Here is a 23,987-nt window from a genome sequence, read left to right on the forward strand (position 1 = left end):
ATGCGAATGACTTAGAATAGGCCAATTCATGCTTTGAATTGGTGAATTGGTTGATTCAACAGAATCAATGAATTATGGTTACTCTTTTTATTTTTTCTGAAGAGTCATTTTATTCTTCATCCTACACTAGGCACATATAGGACCTTTTACTACAAGTTGTAGTGTCTTATCCAACGTAGACATGACAAACAAATATGGCTACTTGGATTGTCCAAACGATGGATCTCATTATTGTTTGGGTCACAGCGTGGAGTTCACACTAATCTAATGATTTCAGCTATCTAATTTGTCTTGTTCTATTTGGAGCTTTGACTGTTTTAATCTTGTCCTTGAATGTTCCTTCTAACTAGGGGTCGTTTGCTCTTCAGATTGGCACTTCTGGCCTTGCTTCCTAGCTCTTTATAGTTGCTATTATTTTGGAATTAATGCTTTGCCAATCCTGCACCTGAATTTATTGCGGCTTTGCTTCATGTTTTGCGCAACTATACTCTTATCCGTTTATTCCAATTAGATGGTGAGAGCCATTCTCTCACTGCAACATCTGTTCTGTGCTCTAACTATGGTTGGCCCTTTGGTTTGGGATCTTGATTGACATGCATGTATGACACGTGTAAAGCTTTTGAGAAGTTAGTTGTAGACATGAGATGATGGTAAGATGCGAAGATCGTATTTTTATCTGGGAATTATTCTATTTGACTAGGCAAACAAGTAGGCAAATGGTGCTTATTTGTCATGTTTTGATTAAACCCAACCCGTGTTTGTGACTATTAAGTAACATGTTTAGCTAGTAAGTGTGTGACTTTTGGTCGATCTCTGACAGGGGAAGTTTGGCCAGGTCTTTCTGATTTTGACTAAGTGCTTGTACGCAATACATAGTTTGTTGGCTTTGGTTTCTTGGAAGCCCAAGTTGAGTTGGCTAGTCATATCTACTTGGTCCCTAATTTTGTCCATGCTTCATGTGAGCTTGGAAATAATTTCTTTTATTTTAAAACTACATAAAACTTGGGTGATGGATTCTCTCTTAGAATTTGAAATTTTTTCCACAAGAGGAGCAATTGGAATTCCATCATCCACTAATTTAATTTCCATCAAAGATTCAATGGAGGGTGTAATTGAAATTATTTTCTCTAAAAATTTATCTTTGAAAAATATGTCATTTTCTATAGATAAATCAAAAATAGAGTACATCCTTTATACAATTGATCGATATGCATTCCCTCCCCATTGAAGAACCTTTTCCCATCCTACCTCAGAAAGAAGCTCATATAACCCATATATAGCAATATGATTCAAATTTATAGATCTTTCAATCATAATACTTCTTGTTCTAAAATCTCAAAGATTTTTGGGGTCATCTTCTAGTGGACAACTAGTCCGAATGTCACGGGAACCAGATCGGGATGAAGAATTGGCTTATACTTTGCATACAACACGTTTAGATCATTGTTCCATCAATTTTAAACAAGAATATAGCAAAAAGATCAAGTAAATCAGATTTATTCAAAAGAAGCCCCAAAGGGGTTTCAAAACTCAAGAAAAGATATGAAATCAAGATGGAAATGCAATGAGCAGCTTAAATGAGCAATAAAATGGACTAAAATGCACTTACAAGCAAGTAATGGAAGATGGGTAACTGAAGGAGGCACCGGCAAGCCGAAGAAGAAGAGGAATTGGGGAAAATGAAAATTTTTTCACTTTAAAAAGTGGGCAGCGCGGTACTCGGCTAGCCAAATCTCATGTTCGGCTAACCAAACAATCCGGTCACTGTCCGATTGGCCGAATAAAAATCCTTTTGTTGTTGTTGGTTTTTTTTTTTGTTTTTCTTTGAAAATAAAAAATAAATAAAGATAAAGAAAGAGAACAATATTAGCTTAAAAATATCGTTAAACAAAACACAAGCCAATATTATGCCTTAAATTATTTGCGAGTTGCTTATCAGTTTGAATGTATTCCAACTAGTGTTTTAAATATCGACGATATCGGCCGATATATCTCATGATATATCTTGTATCCCACCTGTGCGATACAAAACACATAAGCAGTGATATATCCATCATGTTCGATCTAGTGAGCATTTTTATTTTTTTTTTGATCCTTTTTTTTTTTTCCCCCCTGTAAATCATGTTAAATCAGTGTCAAATTGTTACAAATCCATGATTTTTCATGTTTTGCATGGCATGAAAAATCATGGATTGGGAACTACGATTTTGAGATTTGGAGAAGGACCGAGTTGCAGAATTATTATTTTAAAAAAAAAATCAAAATCAAACATGTATGTAACCTAATCTAGTGATTCTTCTTTTGATTTTGAATGTATCGCTTGTGTTTCCACACGTCTTCTTACATTTATAAATTAAATGAATAAACTTTGAATATACTTGTATCAATTCAGTTAGACAACACATAGATTAGGACCCCATACAAAGAAACCTAGTATGTGCACTTGTTTTAATGTCCTTTTTAACAATCACTGAAATTTTGTTGAAAAAATCGACCAATTTCCAATGTTTCCCCATATTTCCAACAACAACAATACATTATGTGATACAACCGATATATCGCATGCGATAACCGATATGTATCTATATCCCAACGGTGAGATATGTAAGGCGATACCGATATTTCGAACTTGATTCCAACGTAATTGTCTTTTCTTCAACTAACTCTCATGCATAATGATATTTGATGTCAATGTGTTTTGTACGAGAGTGTTGGATAGGATTTTTAGATATATTAATTGCACTGGTGTTAACATAATACAAATTCATTGTATCTTGAATTATGTTGTAATTAGACAACATTCATTTCATTCACATAAGCTGAGTCCAAGCATTTCTTGCAGCAATATATTCTGCTTCTACAGTAGATAAGGATACTGAGTTTTGCTTTTTGCTCATCCAAGATACTAGACAATTTTCAATGTAGAAACGTCCACCACTAGTGGATTTTCTATCATTGATATTTCCTTCCCAATCTGCATCAATATATCCTACTATTTGAATAGATGTATCATACGGATACCACAGACTAAGATTAGCAGTGCTTGCAACATATCTAAGTAGCAGTGAGCTTGGAAATAATTTCTTTTATTTTATTCAGTATCAAAGGCCGTAGATTTACTGTAGTTGTGTTGTCACAGAGGTATTATTGCATGAGGGACAATGTGGGTGCAACTTTACAGACCATGGAAAGCAGCATTTTTGTGGAAATTCTGGCCAGTTGTGCATTGATGGTACAGCTTCTTTGCATGTTAATCAGTCCAGTGGTGAAGCTGGTTTAAATAAGGTTTTGACATTGCCTCCAATACGTGATCTTGATGTGAAAGTCATAGAGAGTCTTCCCCCAGAAATTATTTCAGAAATGAATGAAATGTACAATGGAAAATTAACCGATCTCATGGATAAAAGCAAAGAGAAGAATGACAGAAAAGGAAGTTCTTTATGTACCACATCACTGCAAGAATTTGAAGGTACCATTTGCTCATTTGGCTATTCAAACTTAAGGTCTAATGCTAATTGAAAGAGCCTAATAGCTCTTAATTTTGCAGAATCTGATTCAGGGGCGAGAAATGAGGGCAAGCAGCCTCTTCATTCTTCTCTGGTTCATCAAGATAATATTCCAACTAAATCTGAGGTTAGTCTTTTGTTATAACACCATACTTTTGTTTTTTGTTTTCCCAAGAAAATAGTTTCACATTTCGTTTAGTATTAATTCTTTTCCTTTGTTTGAAATTGGCTATATTTAGAAATTTAATGGTCAGAATAACAAATCAGCATAGCTTATTTTTATGAACATATGATCTTTCTGAAGTCTGATATAGCAATATACAGATATTCTACTAATTAAGTAGAAACCCGAACTCAGCACAATGATATGCATGGGCTCTTGTTTCTGGTCTGGTTATCTTTTAGAAAATCTTGCAACAATTCTTACTGAATGAATGAATACACTCATACAACAGTAACAGCAGGCAACATTCACTTTTATCAGCGTTACCTGTGCAGTTTTATTTTCTGGATTTTTTATGTGCCAACACTCGGAGACACTTTGATGTGAGCGGATTGCAGACACTTTCATGGCAAAGACAGACTAGAGAAGGCCCGATCGGAGGCGGAAATGATCCAGACTGTCAGAACCATAAAACAATCGCATCTCGCAACCGGAATGAGTTTTTCGACGTATCATTTATGATTTTGGGGTAGGAGAAGCTACTTTAGCCAACCAACCCTGCTATGTTGGGTTGCCTTTGCCGGATTTGCGAGATTCCATCATATCGACTGTCAAGAGCCCAACATGAAAAGGGCTTAAGAAAAATTAGGAGAATAACGTGGTTAGGCCAAATTGGGTACTGACTATTTTTAGCCAAAAACCATGAAGTCTAGTAGGAATGATGACCATCTACAAATAGTAAGTTTACTAGTTATAGTTAGTCACATTTTTAGGGAGTTTTGAGTTGGAGTTTGAGTCTAAAACTCCGTCCTAGGTTTGAGCTCATTATTTAAAGGATTGTAATTTCAAATTTATTTTTTATTTTTTAATCATCAATCAATTTATTTTTGAATTTATTAGAAATTATTTCTATTTTATCCCTCATGGATTTGAGGAAACTCTGTGAGGAATCCAAAGTGCTCCGTGGATTAGTTATCCTTGAGGAAGACGGTGGTCGACCTCATCATGTCCTTCCCTACATCAATTGGTATTAGAGCGAGAACTCCCCTCGGCAAGGTGTTTCAAAACGGTAACGGTGGCCGTAATGGCCACCACCATCACCGTTATGATACGGGCTATAACAGCCGTTACGACCCTTTTTTATTTTTTTGAAAAATCTCTTTCGGGGCCATTACAGACTGTTTTTTCTGTAATGGCCGTTACGACCATTACATAACCGATTTTGAATACCTTGCCCCTTGGGCCGATGGCAAGTAACAACGAAACAGACTAAAATCCTATGGATGGTTTAGGGATTCATTATCTATTGGGAAGAATGAAAGCTTTCCACCGGGAGAGTCAGTTGACCATGTAAGAGTTGCAAGCAACCCTTGACCGTATTCAAGTGTTTGAAATATCGATATTGCGCAATGTATCGCAACCTTGGGATACAGATACGTATCGGTTATCGCACAGGATATATCGTTTGTATCGCATAATTTATCGCACATTTTGGGAAACGTGGAAACATTGGCAAAATGGATGAATTTTTTTTTATGAAACTTCAGGGATTATTTAAAAAGACCTTAATACACACTTTTAAATCATAAAATATTAAAAAAGAAGTGCACATAATAAATTTCCTTTGTATCAGGTCCTAAGTTATGCGTTATCTAATTGAGCTAAGGTAAATACATTCGAATATGATGCATACCACTTATAAATGTATAAAGATATGTATGAAAACATAACCAATGCATTTAAAAGCAAAAAATATATTAGAAATTAGAAAACATACCTATCAATGATGTGTGTATTCAATATCCACCCTGTCCATCCATTTTTCCATGTCATTTTAGGACATAATCCAAAAAATGAAGCATATCCAATAATCAGGGGGACCATACCATAAGAAACAATGGTGATTGACCATTAGTGGGCTACAAGAGTTTTGGATCAAGCTGATAATTGTTTTTTCCCTTCATTCAAACTTATGTGGACCACGCAAGTGGAAACAATTCGAATTGATGCTACCGTCGAAAACTTCTTGGAGCTGTAAAAGGCCTTGATGAATTAATGCTACCGTCGAAAACAATAGGGCCCACCTCAATGCATGCACGTCATATCCGCAACATCCATTTGTTTTGCAACCTGATTTTAGGGGTTGACCTAAAAAATGAGGCAGTTACAAATTTCAGGTAGATGTGGACCACTCCACACGAAATAGTGGCTATTGACCATTAAAAATTTAGTGGGCCACAATTTTTTTTTGAATCAAGCTGATATTTGTGTTTTCCTTTCATCCAAGTCTGTGTGAACATATCAATGGGGTTAGATGGTCACAGTGGACCCTAGGAAGTTTTCAATGGTGGGGGATCCCTGACCATAGGGCTACCTCGATATAAGATGGTGTATCAACACTGTGAATTCATTTTAACATATCATTTTAGGGCATGGGCCGAAAAATAAGGCAGATCCAAATCTGAGGTGTACCACACCACACAAAATAGTGGTCATTGAATGATCACCATTAAACTAGGCTATAAATTTTTTGGATAAAGCTAATATTTATGTTTTCCCATCCAGGTTTGTCAAACCTTATGAATAGATTGGATGGCAAATGAACATTACGATGGGCCCTAAAAAGCTTTAATGGTGGACATCATTGCCACCACATTTTCTTGTGGTGTGGTACACTTGAGCTTACATCTGTCTCCTTTTTGGGATCATGCCTTAAAATGACTTATGAAAATGGGTGGAGGGTGTGGATTGGCTGGTGTACCACACACCAATGAGGTGTGGGTATATGTCGTGCGAAGATGGGACGTGGATTTCCGGCTAAATCCTCTCGCAAGGGTGGGGCACACCGTGATGTTTGTGAGAAATCTACCCCATCCATCCGTTTTGTGAGCTTATTTTAAGACTTGAGGCTAAAATTGAGCAAGATCCAAGACTCAAGTGGGTCGCACTAAAGGAAAAGGTGGGTAGGGAAATTTCTACCATTGAAACCTCCCTGGGTCGACAGTGATGTTTACATTCCATCCATACCGTTCATAACGTCATTACTACTGGGATGAATTGAAAACACATATTAGACTGATTCAAAACTTCTGTGGCCCCACGAATATTTCAACTGTGGACCCTCAATCCTCACATTTTCGGCCCACTTGAGTATTGGATCCGGCTCATTTTTGGCCCCATGTCTTAAAATGTGCTCAAAAAACGGATGGACGGGGCGGATTTCTCACAAATATCACGATGGACTCCACCTAAGTTTCCAACGGAGGAACTTCATGCAAAGCCGCCAAGATGAGCGCTGACAATCGTCGACCTTGAGTTGTACAAACAGTTCAAAGGAGATGAGAGTTACATGGGCCCCACAATAATGTATTTATTATATCCACACCATTCATCCATTTGGAGAGATCATTTTAGATCATGAGCCCAAAAATGAGTCATATCCAAAGCTGAATTGGACCACACCACAAATAGCAGTGAGGACAATGATTCTCACCATTATAACATTCGTAGGGCCCACCATAACGTTTGTTTTCCATCCAATCTGTTCAAGAGGTCACAAAGACCTTGATGCAGAGGAAAAACAAATATCATATCGATCCAAAACTTCTGTGACCCCCAAAAGGGTTTCAATGGTAGACGTTCAATATCCCGCTGCTTTTTCCCGTGTGGTCCACTTGATCTTTGGATCTGTCTTATTTTTCGGCTAAAGCCTTACAACGAGCTCGCAAAATGGACGAACAATTTGGATATAACATATACCTCATGATGGGACCCACATAACTTGGTGATGTCAACACACCATCTTAGTCGGTGATGTGTGATATACCAGTCCATCTGCTTCCTGTAAATAAGGGCTCGGGGCCCTTTTTTTTCGAAGCAAAGAGGGTTACGGAATGCCGAAACTCTAAAATCTCTCCCAAATGCTGATAATTTCGAGGATTTCGTGCCCAAATCTCTCCAAATCAGAGGCTTCGATTCGAATGGCCCATCAAAGGCAGCTTCTGGTCGGGGCAATCTTCTTTACAGGTACTGAAATCTACCGTTGAAAGTTTTTTTTTTTTTTTTTTTTCATTTTTTTCGGATAATGATACTCTATCCCGGAGTTAGCTACAGTAGCCCCGGTAGGTGTTTTATAGCAAATTTCTTGAAAAAAGTAATAAAATCCCGATAAAAGTGATAGTATTGTTGATATTGCATAATATTTAGAACAATATTTAGCGGTATCGAACGATATTTGGCGATATTTCGATCGATACAAAGTATTTTGTAAAAAATTTCAATTTTTTAGTATCTTCCGAAGGGTTTCATATCGCTGGACCGCAATACCGATAATATCAGCCGATAGTATCAATATTGCGAACACTGACCGTATTAGTATCGACATGCCAAAACATAAGAAAGTGAAATGAGTTGCGTTCAAATTAAAATTTGGTGTTTTTGCATGGTGGGAGCAATTACAACCCTCACGTGCCCGACTGACTAAGGCGCACATCCGATCATGGTTGTGGATGAGATGCCTTTTTCAATCACAATTCCTCCCTAATGATTACGAGCATGTATTTTTTCAACAATACCAAATTTGTCGATAAGGGAATCGAATCGTCAAAAGATTACACAAGAATTCCAGCGGTAGGTAACGCGGAATGATTTATCGGAGACCGAATCGCAGAAGGTTGCACGGATCATAGGCAGTTTACGACCGACAATTTAGGATCGAGTTCAGATGCACCCGGTTGAGACCGTGGATGAAGTGATTCAGTTGACAAGTAGGGCGGAAACGTAGCTTGCAAGAGTCCCTACTTGGCCTTATCCTTCGACTCGGCGCCCAATGACGGGTCCCACACAAGATTCAACGCTGGCCAAAGGAAAGGAACCAGTAGGAGGGCATCCTCAACCTCCTACAACTGCAAACTATGACACAAGAAGCGGACCACTTAGGCCTCAATGTGTGGCACCCAGAACAACGGGTCCGAGTAGGATTTTAAATCCTTATGGTCGGCTAAGGCCGAACGATTGTTACCGTTGTAGCCAATCGGACCACTTATCAAACACTTGTCCTCAACAGCCTGCAACTCACTTGGCCATTAACGAAGGGGGGCACTGAAGGTGATAAAGCGAAAGAAGGCCTTGGATTTGCTGAAGATGAACAAGCCGTTGAAGGAGTTGGTGACGAAGAATGGTTGGCTGAGGATCGTGGCGAATCCTTGGTCGTGAGACGATTATTGTACACTCCAAGGAAGGAGGTGCACCCACAACGACATAAAATATTTTATAAGCAGTTTACTGTCAACAGCAAGATCTGTGATGTAATCATAGATAGTGGCATTGATGAGAACATCGTCTCGAAGGTGATGGTGGATAAGTTGCGGTTACACATGACAAAGCATCCTTCCCTTTAATTGGCTGGATAAAAAAGGTGAACAAGATTAAAGTAACTAAACAATGCACTGTCTTGTTTTCAATCGCTAGGAATTATAAGGATTAATTACTTTGTGACGTGGTTGACATGGAAGCATGTCATATGTTACTTGGTCGACTATAGCAATCGGACCGTGATGCGACCCACTAAGGACGGGACAATGTTTATATCTTTGTCAAGGATGGTCGAAAGATGATCATTGCCCCTATGACACCAGAGAACCACCTCGAAGCTTATAAAGTGGAGGGGAATTGTCCTGACCATTCTAGATTTCATGGAGGAATCTATCTCTCTTGACCATTCGGGATTTCGTGGAGGAAAGGAAATCGACGAGGTGTACGTCATGGTGTTAAAAGGGCAAGGAATTAGAGCCCTTAGTCATTCCTCCAAGTTTAAGACCATTGCTGAACAAATTCAAAGAAATCTGGCCCAAAGAGTTACCCGATGGATTGCCCCCCATGCATGACATCCAACATCACAAACTTAGTCCCTGGGACTAGCTTGCCCAACTGCCCTCAGTATCGGATGAGTCCGAAAGATTGAGATACTTAAGGGAAAGTGGAGGAATTTATCCGTAAGGGTCTTTTAAGAGAGAGCATGAGCCCATTTGTCGTGCGACTTCCGAGTAATTAACAAGATTACTATTAAATATCGGTTCCAAATACTGTGGTTGGACGGCATTCTTGATATACTAGGTGCCAAGGTGTTCTTTAAATTAGATTTGAGGAGCGAGTACTATTAGATTCGTATTCGGCCCAATAATGAGTGGAAAACAGCATTTAAGACCAAGGAAGAGTTGTATGAGTGGCCGGTCATCCCCTTCGGTCTATCGAACACACCGAGCACTTTTACGTGTTTGATGAATCAAGTGCTTAAGCCGTTCATCGACAGGTTTGTGGTAGTATATTTTGATGACATCCTATTATATGGCTAGGGTGAGACAGAATACATGGAACATCTTAGGTAGGTGCTACAGGTCCTGGCAGTTAACAAGTTGTACATCAACTTGAAAAAGTGCAGTGTTTTAACGGACAACCTATTGTTCTTAGGATTTGTTGTGACGTCCACAGGCATCCGTGTGGATGATGAAAAAGTGCGAGCCATCAGGGGATGGCCGATTTCGAAGTGAGGAGTTTCCACTGGTTGGCGACTTTCTATTGTCGATTTGTATGGAATTTCAGCACAATATTCACACCCATTACAAATTGCATGAAAAAGGTGCCGTTTTAGTGGACCGATGAGTTTGACAAGAGTTTTGCTAAAATCATGCATTGATTGTCCACAACACTGGTCTTGGTTCTGCCCAGTTTCGACAAACTGTTTGAGGTTGAGTGTGATGGCTCATATGTCGAAATTAGAGGAGTCTTATAACAGGAAGGTAGGCCGGTAGCCTTCTACAATGAGAAGCTCAGCAAAGCTCGAAAGAAGTGATCGACATATGAGCTTGAGCTGTACGCAGTGGTTCAAGCGCTGCCACATTGGCGGCATTATCTAATTCAAAGAGTTTGTTCTTTGCACTGATCATCAAGCCTTAAAGTTTATAAATAGTTAGGCTAATGTGAATCGTGTGCATGCTAGATGGGTTGCATTTTTTGTAGGAATTCACATTCGTTTTGAAGCATAAGTGAGGGCAGCAGAACAAGGTAGTTGATGCACTTAGCCGCCGTGCAGCACTACTTGGTACGATGAGCAATGAGGTGGTCAGCTTCGACTGTCTCAAGGAGCTGTATGTCGAGGACGAGGACTTCAAGGATGCATGAATGGGGTGCCAAGAGGGTCATCCCAGTGACCTACATATACAAGACAGTTTGCTCTTTAAAGGGAATCGACTACGCATCCCCCAAAGTTCTTTAAGGGAGTAGATTATTTAAGAGATATATGGAGGTGGCCTTGATGGACACCTTAGGCGAGACAAGATGCGGAATCTTGTTGAGGAGCGGTATTATTGGAAGCAATTGGTACATGACCTGGGCAAAGCAGTGCATCGCTATCATGTTTGTCAGACGTCCAAGGGACAGTCTCAGAATACGGGCCTCTACACCCTGTTGCCTGTGCCTGGTGGCCCTTGGGAGGACTTATCTATGGACTTCATGCTTGGTCTCTCACCAATACATCGAGTCATGGATTCGGTGTTCGTGGCAGTAGATCATTTCTCGAAGATGATCCACTTTATCCCATGTAAGAAGACTCTTGATGCAACACATGTGGTGAATCGCACGTTGGGAAACCTCCTCCGGTGTATTTCAGGTGATAAACCGAAACAGTGGGATTTGGCCTTGTTTTAAGCAGAGTTTGCATCCAACAACATGGTGAACTGCTCGACAGGGAAGTACCCGTTCTATATTGTTTATGGTCGAGTGCCCCGCCAGATACTTGATCCTTTTGCCCAAGCTACCAGGCATGAGTGTTGCAACAGGACATATGACGGACCGAATTGTGGGCATTCATGCCGATGTGCAAGCCAAATTGCATGCCTCAAATGATAAGTATAAGGAGCAAGCTGACAAGCATCGGCGGCAAAAGGTGTTCGAGGTGGGCGACCATATTATGGTCCATCTACACAAGGAGAGATTTCCAACCAAAACCTACAAGTCGAAGAATAAAAAGATTGGACCGGTACCGATCCTCTAAACTCTTGTTCACTTCATCAAAGAGAAGGTCGTGAATAACGATATATTAATCCCTTTCGTTAAATATGAAGATCAAGTTGCCGACATATTCACAAAGGCTTTAAGTTGAGCTCATCTAGACAGAGTTTTTGACAAACCTTAAGGGGGAGTGTTAGAATGATCACACGTGTGACATGATCACATGTGTGGTCAGCCTGATTGGGTTTGGTCTTAATGTATTGGGGGCATGTGTACATGAGCCTTTGGCTCTTTGGTAGTGGTTTTTAACTATTGAGGGTATTCTTGTAATTTTACATTTTTAAGTGAAAGCCTTAGTATAATAAAACAAGTGGTGGGATGTGTGGGGCTGTTAGAGCATTCCATTCACTCTCACTCATTTTTCTCATCAGAATACATCTCCTTCAAGGTGTCGTAGACATCTTTGATGATCTTGAGGAAAATTACATTGGCACTGATATGTGGTTCCATGTTATTCCACAACAATGTCCTAATTTGAGCATCCTCTGCCACTCAATCATTATAATCTGTCGCAGTGATATTAGGTTTACGCGATGTCAAATATTTAACTTTTCTCTTTCCAGTCAGAAAATTTTTTACAGATGTAATTCGTGCCATTCAATTTTGTTGATGTTTTTTTTTAGATGCACCAAATCCGATGAGGATAAAATACTGCTCTTAGGATCATTTTTGGAATCCATCTGAATAATAACAAATAGTTTTTCTTGAACACAAATTCTTCAACAAACCGACCTACTAAATCAATACTTGCTTCACTTCTCTCGATCAACACGATAAAGGAGGGCTTAATGAAACTTATGAAGTTTTAGCCTTCAAATCTAATTCCATACTTCAAAACTGACTGTAGATTGCATACAGGATGAAAGATGGCCCGTTGTCCCATCACATGGGTAGAATGCAAAATCAAGCCTTACACACCTTTTTGAAACACGATTTCACCACCCATCACATACGGGTACAACAACCGAAAGAGATTAGATTTGGTCAGACCCAAACAAGTTAGGGTTTTGATGCAGGACAATTAACCACTTGCTCTAAAAGCTTGAACTTTTTTCTTCTCATTTTCCTCATACTTTTAGAGCAAGTGGTTAATTGTTAGGACAATTTACCACTTGCTTTAAAAGCTCTAATTGATAGAGCATGACAAATTAATCCATTTATCTCATAACTCAGGCCCCAAATCCATGGGTTAGGTCCTCGGTCGAACCCTCCTCTTGGGCCCCAAATCCATGGGTTCTGCAGGCCACCTACCCCGAGTGTGCCCCTGCATCCCACGGGCCACCCCACTCGAGCATGGTGTGAAAATGCCCCCGCATTAGGTTTCCCACTAAAGAAAGAGAATGAAAAAAAAAAAAAGATTAGGTTGAAGAAGTGAGAGATCAAGAAGAAAAATGGCTCTAATACCACGTCAAATAACCACTTGCTCTGAACACTCGAGTTGTTAGATGATGGCATATCGATGTATATCAAGGGACTTTAACAATATTAAAAGAGGTGTGGGGGTGTGTAGAGCATTCTAAGCTCTTTCCTTTTCTTCTCCTTTTCCTCATACTTTTTGTCTTTTCTTCTTTACTTTTCTCCATCATTTAGTACAATCTCCAACCAAGGATGTTGTATTCATTGAGAATGTACCATAATTTTTTACACAAGGCATTGCTCCTTTTAAAGATCTCTCTTCACTCTTTCCCTCTTCCCATGTTGGAAGATTCTCCTTCGATGTTGCAGGTTCACACTTGTTGAGAGAAGATGAATGTAGAGACAACAATCAATTAAATAGTTGACGAACACCAACTTCTCTTATCCATTCTAACTTCTCTAGGTCCTTTAGCTTCAATTCAATCTCCATCTGACCTTCATATTGATATTACCCTTTAAAAAGGTAAACAACTTTGTACTTTCCAATACATTAGCTGTTTTGCATTTTATTACTCCATTTATCCATCCTTTTAGTCTTATCTATTATTTGTCTCTTATATCTTGATTCTTACTAAAGTTGTAGATGCTTTGGCTTATCCAAATTAGACTCCTTAGATTTATAGATACATGCATTTGATAAAAAATAAAATTAAAAAATAAATAAAAATCATCTCATTTTCTATTTTTTGTATATATATATATATATTCGTCCATTTTCTAGAATGAATAGTGTCGGTTCTAAATTCATAGCAAAATTCGTTTTGTTTTTCTTCTTTTTTTTTTCTTTTTTTCTTTTTTCCTTTCTTTTTTCTTTTTTTTTTTTGAAGTGTAGATGGTTGGAAAACATGTGGACTATTTATATTGAATAATTGATGTTAGATATTTAGGAAGTTAAATACAGGAGTTTTGTTGTCAATGTAAGCTTAGGTTCATGAAATGATCTGATAGATCAAGACAACATTCTTATCAAAGAATGGACCATTACACCATCATAAACATGTTCAAAACTAGAAAAGAATACATATTTTGAATCCTCTAAATATTTAGGATTTTCCCCCTACTTTTTTTGGGATTCTCCTCCTCCTCCTCTATTATTATTATTGTTGTTGTTGTTATTGTTATTGGCTGTAGTGGTAACAGTTTTCACCAAGGCTGTGAGTACCATTCCCTTTCATGTATTAGGGCTTCAATATATTTATTATCAGAGCAGAGGGGCTTCACATATGCCTCGACTCTCCTTTTTATCTCCATTCTTCCCTCTTTTCCTTGTTCTCTAGCTTATCTTTTATTATATAAACCCCATTAACAGTATTATACAACCTATTTTCAAAATGGATTCCAATTGACTTTTGAATTGGTGTGAGAACTTATCGAATTCCCAAATTTGAATTGCAAGTTGCAATAATTGAACCACAATGATTGGGGTCTTCATTGGTCCTCTAAGTTTCAGAAGGTGTTAGTTATTTAGTTGTTGATCAAGAATTGTGCATGTTAGGACTTAATTGGTACAAGTTGAAGGCACTAAGCGGACAAGGGGAAGGCCTAAAAGGATGCAGATGGAGGTAGTAAGAAAAGATATGATGACCTATGGTCTAACTAAAGGTATGGCCCTTGATCGAGCAAGGTGATGGAACATGATTAACGTAGGGGTTAAGGCTTAGATGTTGATGACAATGTGTCACACTTAGTGTTCGAAATATCGGTATTGCGTTATGTATCGCACCCTTGGGATACAAATATGTATCGGTTATCGCACGGGATATATCGTTTGCATCGCATAATTTATCGCACTTTTTGGGAAACATGGGGAAACATTGGGAAAATGGTTGAATTTTTCAATGAAATTTCAAGGATTGTTAAAAAAGACCTTAATACACACTTTTAAATCATAACATCTCAAACAAAAGGTGCACATAATAAATTTCCTTTGTATAAGGTCCTAAGTGATATGATGTTTGACTGAACTAATGTAACTATATTTAAATTGAATGCATGACATTTATAAATATATCAAAGACATGTATGAAAACATAACCAATTCATTGAAAAGCAAAAGAAGAAGTAAAAATTGAGAAATATACATATCAATGATGGGGACTGGTTGTGGCCTACACCCACAGAGTTGCGCGGTGGCTCGTAATCATCGTCTCCATCTTGACGGGGCTGGGAATAGTACTGCTGCTCCACAGATCAACAATGTTGTGCCTAGGTCATAGTAGAGTGGTACCAGTTAAGATACTCCTTGACATGATGCTGGCACTCATCCTCCTCAAATTGAATCAAAATGCACATCCGTGGGTACTGCGTAATCGTCACAGTCCGTGGCTGATATGGATCTAAGAATGGCACATATGAAGTTCCTTCGTATCCATATTGCTGGCCATATCCATATTGCTGCTCATATCCCTGCCCATAAGCAAAAGTGAACTCCTGACCTTTTACGGAGGCCGAAATTTTCGTAAGACCGAAGAGGGTTCTGGACCTTCCGGAACCGTAAAATTTCCAAACCTTCTCCTCAATTTGGCCCGATTTTTTTTGGAATCTCCGTTGCGAGAAATCCTCAAATCTTCTCCTCAATCAAACCCGATTTCTCACCGAAATCTTTGTTGTTGTCATATTGATTCAAAGAAAAAGAAATAGGAAAATCGAAATTACCATCGTCGATTGATGGAGTGGCCCACCTCCGATCACACAATCTTTGTTACGGGTACTGAAATCTCCTCTCCAGTTTTTCCTCTTTTTTTTTCTAATTCTCTTTTTTTTTTCGGTAATTATGCAACCCCACATATCTAGCCTTTTATTGTCGTCGTTGGTTGTTGGCTACAGTGGACTTGTGAGTCTGTGACGGACTCTGTAGTAAACCCATGAGTTTGTGATAAACTCTGAAAAGGATGCGTGATAGTATTGATGATATCTATGATATTGAAGATAATCCTGCCATATCCTACGATATATCACGCGATACAAACATTTGTGCTAATTTTTTAAACTTCCGAGTGGTTTCGTTTGGGTTTCATGTCGTTGGCAAGCAATAATGATAATATCAACCGATATATCAGCCAATAGTATCGATATTGCGAACACTAGCACACTGATGTGAGCAAACACAGTTATAGGAGTGCCGCTAGTAGATGCCAGTTTAATCCTAGGCTTGTGTTGAAATGCAGATGCTGAACATGGTTTCTAGACTCTACAAATTGTCCTAACTTGTTCAGGACTGGGTCGAGTCTCAACTTGCCTGAATCAGTGGGTGACCTGTGGTCTTGAACCAGATTGTTTTTGACCAAGCTGAGTCAACTGGACTAGTTGCATCCAACCTGTCCAAGTCGTCCATGATGCTATACTTTAGGTTGTTTTAATTGTCTAAAATGCGATACTTATATTCTTCTCATTTCTTGGAAAGTTTCTGCAAAACATTTTTTTCCTGGGTAGGTTTGCCTCAAACTTGAGACACAAAGGTTCAACAACCACTGAGTGCTTTCCATGGAGCTATGGGCTTGAACCCACTTATTTTTTTTATGCAACAAGCAACCAGGAAGACAACTTGTTGGTGCTTGTTTGTTTTCACAAAATAATTTCAGAAGTCTGCATATGATAAACATGCACCTTTTGTATTCTAATAATTTGGTGTAATTGATGCCACATTTTACTTTCTATAGTTAAACATAAAGATTTGTCCATTAGCTACATCATGTGCCTCAAGTCATGGATGTCTATGGAGGTACTGTTTTTACATTTTTTCAACAAAGTAAAATAATATTCGCTGTTGGGCTTTTGATATAGTGTAAAAATTAAAAGAAAAATGTACTCGGACCATTTGGGAATTATTGAGATGTTGGATCAAAGGGTTATATGGAAATCTGGAGCTGCATGTACAATGTTGTTCGGGTATTTCTTATACAATAAGAAATCTTCCCCCTTTTTGTGACTTAATGGTAAAATTTTAGATGAAATTTTGTGGCAATAAATTTCGGAATTTTCATATTGAGAGGACAAGGAAAAGCACGGAGTTTTTGGTCATGATTTGGTAATTTTTTATGGATGGGATTTAGTTTCTATAATTGTGACTCATTGACAATTTTTCCTTCTGAAAAATCTTCAAGAAAGGCATGTGATTGATTTCTTGGGGTAGCATCATGGTGTTTTCTCTTTATTGGTTTAAGATAGAAAAATCCTTGTGATTTTAGATTTTTGCCTTGATGGTTCTTCCAAAAATGACTTCGATAGTTTTGGAAGTGCTTGAAAAAATGCTTGCGATCTATAAACACATCTGCTAGAGATAAAGTGCTCTGGTGGTAGAATTCCAAAACAACTGCTATTGCTGAAGTACTTAACTGTTAAATAATTAACAGTTCATTATGTTTTGGAAAGGGTTGGAGTCTATCTGCACTTCCTGTCATCAATAGCAATGCTGTTGGCTTCAAAACACCACACTGTCTTGAAAATGATGACAGAGAAAATTATCAATTGCAATCTTCCTATCTAGAAACCCAAGCCTGATTCATTTCTGCTGATTTTAACATGACTGTCATTGTCCTTATCCTGATCTATATATTAAGAATTACCACTTTCTATCAGGTTAAGGAGATTATGGTTCGGGGTATTCAGCCAGCATCTACATCTTGCTCTTCATATTTGCATTTTACCACTAAGGGTGCAGAACAAGTGGATTTAATGCCTACATCTTTAAGTCAAGTGGACATCTCAGTTCTACAAGAATTACCTGAAGAATTGAAAGCTGACATAATCGAGGTACTTCCTGCTCACAGAACATTAGACTGTTGTGATGATGCTACTGTTGGTTTTGTAAAGGGGATTCCTCACGACATCAGAAGAACGAATAGTAGTGAAAATTCGGTTGCAGAACTAGATTTTGATTGTAAACGCAATCTTTGGACAGGAAGTCCACCAAAATGGGTTGAGAAGTTCAAATTTAGCCATTGCCAGATATTGAAGATTCTTTCTGAGTTGTATTACAAATCTAGGTCGAAAGGCAAATTATCATCCATTCTGCAATGTGCATTTTCTTCCTTTCCACTTTCTCTAGATTTGGGTGGTGACAATTCGGATGAAGCACTATCAAGTTTGAGTGAGCTTCTTAAGCAGTATATTGAGATTAAGATAGAATCAGACATTGAAGAGATCCACATTTGCTTTTGTCTTTTGAAAAGGTACGCCAATAGTATAATAATTTCTATATGCATCCATTCTGAATAGAACTGTACTGTCTTTTTATAAGTATAAAATTGGCTTTCAATGCAATATCCGAGGTTCCCTATTTGTTTGCTAACATTATATTTTCAGAGCTCCTTTGCTTCTTCTTCTTCTTCTTCTTCTTCTTCTTCTTTTTATTTTTTTTTATTTTTATTTTTAATTTTAATTCTATGTCATTCTCATTTTACTATTCTTAGGTAGTGACATCGTTTCGTAAATTAGATTGTGCATGAGACAAATCATTCATCATCATAGCCTTATCCCAATAAATTGGGGTTAGATCACGAACCCTGTTACACCATTCCAGTCCCTTATGGTCCATATCATCTTCAAGCTCAATTTTCTCACTGCCTTCACCCACGTGCTTTTGGGCCTTCCCCTTCCTTTTAGAGCCTTCAACTTGAACCTACTCAATTCTAATTGCAGCAGTTCTTGGTCTCCGTTGCACATGGCCAAACCATCTAACTTTGTTTTCCTTTATGCTAATACCTATCATTGCCACTCCTAAAATCCCTTGAATGCATTCATTTCTAATTTTATCCTTCCTCGTCTTGCAAATCATCCATCTCAACATTCTCATTTCATCTACTACGCTCATCCTATGACATGTTGTTCCCTTGACTGGCCAACATCCTTTCCTATAACGCAAAGTTGGTCTTATAGTTATCCTGTAAAATACCCCCTTCAGTTTCATCGAGAACAGCTCCAGTTCATCTGCCCAACTCCAATTCTATGTGCAACATCCTTCTCAATCTATCCACCCTCTTGAATTATTGGCCCAAGATATCCAAAGTGGTCATTTTGGGGTACCCTTTGGCCGGCAATCTTAATTAATTCCTCATTTTCACTCCGATTGTGAGGCAGCATGGATGCGCATGCTATATGAATTGGTGAGGTTAGTTTTCGAATTAAGCACAAGTAAAGTGAAACATAAAAATTCAGCATTCACATCATTGATAAAGGAAATCAAGAGAAAACCATCTTACATCCATCAATATATGCAAGTCACATGCTAGGAACAAAATAACATAAATTTAGGTCCCCATGGAAGTTGGGACTTCCATCTAGCATAGGAATAATTCAATTCTACATGTATTGATCACAACTCACATAAACGATTCACAAAAGCAATAGTTAATTGGCTACATGAATGAAAGGATTAGGGTTTGGATTGAGGAATTAGGGTATTCGGGAAATTAGGGTTAGGGTTTCCTAAATTTTGGAATTAGGGTTTACGTAAATGAAATAGGACAAGGATTTTAGGGGGCTAGGATTATAGAGAAAGAGAAGAAAGAAGGGGGAGAAGGGACCCGTTCTGTTCACGTGCACTGTTCACATGTCAGGTTAGGTTTAGGGTGTGGATTTGCTAATGGTTTAGGCATGGAGTGGTTTTGTAGGGTTATTTTAGGGTTTACAAAGGAATTAAAAGAGTAGAAAGGGAATTTGAGAGTTTATGAAGAAAATACCTTCGAAGAAGAAGAATGAGGAAGAAGATGATTCAATATTTGGAATTCCCTCCCTCAGCTTCCCACCAATCTTGATGAACACACGAGATTTAAAGAAAAATCATTTCTCAAACTCTCACAAGGGAGAAGAAAATTGCATTCTATTCAATAGTGTTCAAAACACTATTAATCATAAAATAAATTCTAAACTAATTAACCAATAAAATAGTAACAAAAAAATGTCCCGTGGCCCATGGGGTCCACGATCATGATCCTAATCTAGGCCCCTAGTGGGTCAATGGCTCGATGATCATGTTCCAATGGTCTGAATGACTCGAGATCATGATCCAACCGTCCAAAACTCCGATAATGCAACCAACACGCATCTTCCCAATGTTGATTGGACGTATTTTTGTGTAAACAATATTGACTGTCCATATTGCAAGGCATTGATCAAATGATTAATATTCGTCAGAATAGATGTTTGCATGGTAGCTGATGAAATGTGTGTTAGACCTAACGAACAATCTAGATCAATGGATTGGTCCATGAAAGTGTCCCATTGTAACTAGGAGCACTATAACTTAATAATGCTTTGAGAGTACTGTAGCATCTCTCCTACATAAATATGCAAGATGATAAGAAGAGGATCTAGGTCCAGACTCCAGAGCACACAACAAAGAACTGTAGTCTTGGAGTATGGTCTTGACTACGAAGGGAAGTTTAATATTGTTGTTAGTGTTCCCCAAGTCAAAAACATTTCTCTCTACTACACCTAGCATTGCATATTTTGTAAACCAAATTCAGCAGTTTACTCGTAAAACAATAGCAGAAAATATTCAAGCAAGTAATGATGTTGTTTTGTATGTTAAAGAAAAATTTTGTCACGATTTTAGAAGCAAGCTGATACTTGTAGTTGGTTGAGGTACCCAATCATGAAAGATCAATTTCAATCTTTTATTTCTCCTCATGAATCTTAGAGCAGCGAGAAGAATAGAAAGGTTTGATCCACTGTCTGGGTTGGGAAGGAGTTGAGCTCGAGTTTGATCCATTGTCCGCTGCCTTGTATGGTGCAAGATCAACAACATTGAAAATATTAGAATTGTTCACTCCAAGTGGTAGCTCAATATGATAGGCGTTGTCGTTAATCTATTTCAAGATCTTGGATGGATTAATCTTTTTTCTACTTATCCCAAGTGTCTGCCATGAACCTTTCTTTTCGCATGTAGACCTACATTAGCTATCCTTGTTCGAAACCACCTTTCGACGTTGTCTATCTGTTGCAAACCTTGAATGGAATAGAAGGGTGACGTCCCCTATCGTTACGGGTTTTGCCTGAAGCCTCTCTCATGGGTTTCAATACTATTTTTCAATTATCTTTCATAAAGGTGTATATATTTTTCCCACTGTTGTAAATGGTATGTTGGTCATACTGATATGGTCAATCCAATAATATGTGGCACAGTCCATCTCTTGGGCTATGTCGCATCACACATTGTCATGATAGGTTACTAATTGCGAAAAAAACTAAACAACAACAAGAAACAATCATCTTCCTTAGGCAACTTTGGTGTAAGAAGAGCCTTTTGGATTATCAATGTCTCTAGACCATCACCATATATTCTGTCGTCCCCACTATCAGTATCATAATCCACCTTGTGCATTCCCTTTGCTGTCTCACCCTCATCATCAATTGATTGTTCTTCCACAACTGCTTTGGAGTTACTGGTCAAATTGACTTATCACTGCCTACATTTAGAGGAAATATGCCCAATTCCGTTGCATTTGTAGCACCAACTTTTTTCCAATTTATTCGGCTTGCTGCCCCATTGTTCAGAACTCCATGACACAAACGCTGGAGTGACATTCTTAGCCTGACTCGAATCCCCTACGGGCTTACTACAGTTACCCTGAGCACCAGTGGATTGATTAGAAGCTTGCATGCGACCATACTTAGCTTTGGTCCTCTTTTCAACTAAGGTGGCTTGCTTACATGCTTTTACAACAGTAAACAGTTGCTAAATCCCCAACTGATCTGCAATAGTGGGCTGCCACCTATCCATGAAACGAGTAACCAATTGGTCTTCACTCTCAGATAAATTATTTCAGGCCACCAAATGATGGAACTGTTTTACATGCTCTGTCCCCTTGTTTGATATGTTGTAGTCGCTGGAAAAGAGACTGCACGTAGTCAATGGTAGAAAAGCCTCATTCATGTGAGACTTCATCCTCTCCCTTGTTTTCACTTAGGACTTTCTGCGCCTTTCTCAGGTGGCGTTAACCTGTTCCATGCTGAAGCTCTACCTTTCAATTTCATGGTAGTTATTTTTACCTTTTTAACTTCGTCTATATCTTTTGTAATCAAATGTCATTTCCATTGCATCGATCCAATCTAGAAAAGCATCCATGCGCATACCATGAGATTCATGGACTTCTACCTTCACTTCTAGCTCCCTACTTCGTTCATAATAATCCCTCCTTCCCTCTCATCGTTGCTCAACAAATGGACCGCCACAATGGAATGGGTTAATGTCACTCCTATTTGACCCATTGTCATCGGGTTCCAAAGTTGGTGGTTTATTCCTCGCTAATAGCATAGTCATCGTCTGCATTTGCCTCTTTATCATGGCAAATCTTTCTTCTACTGGATCTGCATCTTCCTCGCCCATTCTTCATGCCCAACTTCTGCCTCTACAAAACATAATCATTGGATAAGAAGCTCACGCAAGAATGAAACAATGGTAGAAGTGGAGGCTCTTATACCAAATCTGGTGCAACTAACGAATGAGAATTGTCAACCGCACGTAGTTGTATCAAACCCTAGGACCAAATCATGCCCAAACACACCCAATACAAGAATAAAGATTTTTCCACTTGAAAATAAAGGAGAAAAATTTGATAACCAACGAATGATCGAAGCTCTCACTAGTTTTGATGGCTTGGATCATACTCCCCACGTATGCAAACATGCAATTGCATATACCCTAGCCTAAGGTTTGTAGAGAAGGTAAAAATGTTCCAAAAGTTGTTGAACATTTTTTGTTTATTGAGTTTTTATATGAAAAAGAAGAAAAGAAAAGCTCTAACACTAATATAGGCCGTGCATCAACAACAAACTATGGGTTAGATGTTATAATCCCAGCCCTACAATTTTTATTTGAAGAAAAATGATACCCCTATTTACTTAAGTGAGACAAAAGTTTTTTTAAAAAAATGTCAAAAATAAACAAAAATCGTTACTCAAGGAAAATACCTCCAAAAGACCCTTTTGTGGCCCCAAAAGTGTAACATGGGTGCCACAATGCATGTTCTATTGATGGGTCTATGGATTTGGCCCATTATGGAAGATATTTGGGTCAATTTCCATTCTCTAACCCATCCCAAAACTTCTCGGCAAGTAAATCAGTCCGATCCTTCAACATTAGGTAGTCCAAGACCTCATCACTTGAATGATATTTTTCCCCTATTAAAGCCTTGCTTCTCCCTCAAGTGAAGCTGCAAAAACTTTCATTTAGTTTCAACAACTTACATCTTTCATGTTATCATGTCGCTAGTTATCAAATGATTTTTTTATATCAAGTGAATTTTCTTTTTCTTTTGGTCTTTTCTTTTCTTTTTATTTTCTTTTTTACTTTTCTTGTCTTTTTTTTCTTTTTCTTTTTTTTTATTTTTGGAAAAGGATCGAGTAGTTGAATCTTAATGATGGAAATTCTCTTTGTAACATTGTTTTGTTACTTGCATTAGTCTTTAAATTACTGGTTACATTAGTAAGGTAGCTCCTTTTTCTTATTTTGCCTTGCCTTCTTATTGCTGTACTTTGATTCATTCCTTTTGGCTGTATTATTCACCATATAGACAGATAAATTTTAGAAAAGAACATTTAAATGTATGTCTTAAAAAAAAAAAAAAAAATACATGTCACGTTAAGCCAAGGATATGTGGACTATCAACAATGATTAAGCTGTGTTGTGTGTGTGTGTGTGTGCCTGCGTGCGTGCGTGTGTGTGTGTGTGTGTGTGACATACACTTGTAAGAAAATTAAGTAGCATACTTGATGCTTGGTCAATGATATGGGAATTTGTGTGTGTGTGTGTGTGTGTGTGTGTGTGTGTGAGATATACACTCGTAAGAAAATTAAGTAGCATACTTGATGCTTGGTCGATGATATGGGAATTT

At 38.2% G+C, this 23,987-nt stretch overlaps 1 protein-coding gene across 15 annotated transcripts in view; it reads left to right on the forward strand.

The window, feature by feature from the left end:
- Positions 1-23,987, forward strand: part of LOC131219087 (DNA repair protein REV1) — a 139,594-nt gene that overhangs the window by 97,990 nt on the left and 17,617 nt on the right. For 8 of the 15 annotated variants that reach the window (XM_058214076.1, XM_058214074.1, XM_058214075.1 and 5 more), the window contains 3 exons: positions 3,140-3,469; positions 3,548-3,633; positions 17,731-18,323. In XM_058214076.1, coding sequence (XP_058070059.1) covers positions 3,140-3,469; positions 3,548-3,633; positions 17,731-18,323 — 1,009 coding nt within the window. Of the gene's footprint in view, positions 1-3,139; positions 3,470-3,547; positions 3,634-17,730; positions 18,324-23,987 lie in introns of those variants that run through there. The other 7 variants (XR_009157987.1, XR_009157986.1, XM_058214083.1 and 4 more) reach the window with 4 other exon arrangements.

The sequence above is a fragment of the Magnolia sinica genome, chromosome 11, assembly GCF_029962835.1.
Source record: "Magnolia sinica isolate HGM2019 chromosome 11, MsV1, whole genome shotgun sequence".
NCBI classification, from domain to species: domain Eukaryota; kingdom Viridiplantae; phylum Streptophyta; class Magnoliopsida; order Magnoliales; family Magnoliaceae; genus Magnolia; species Magnolia sinica.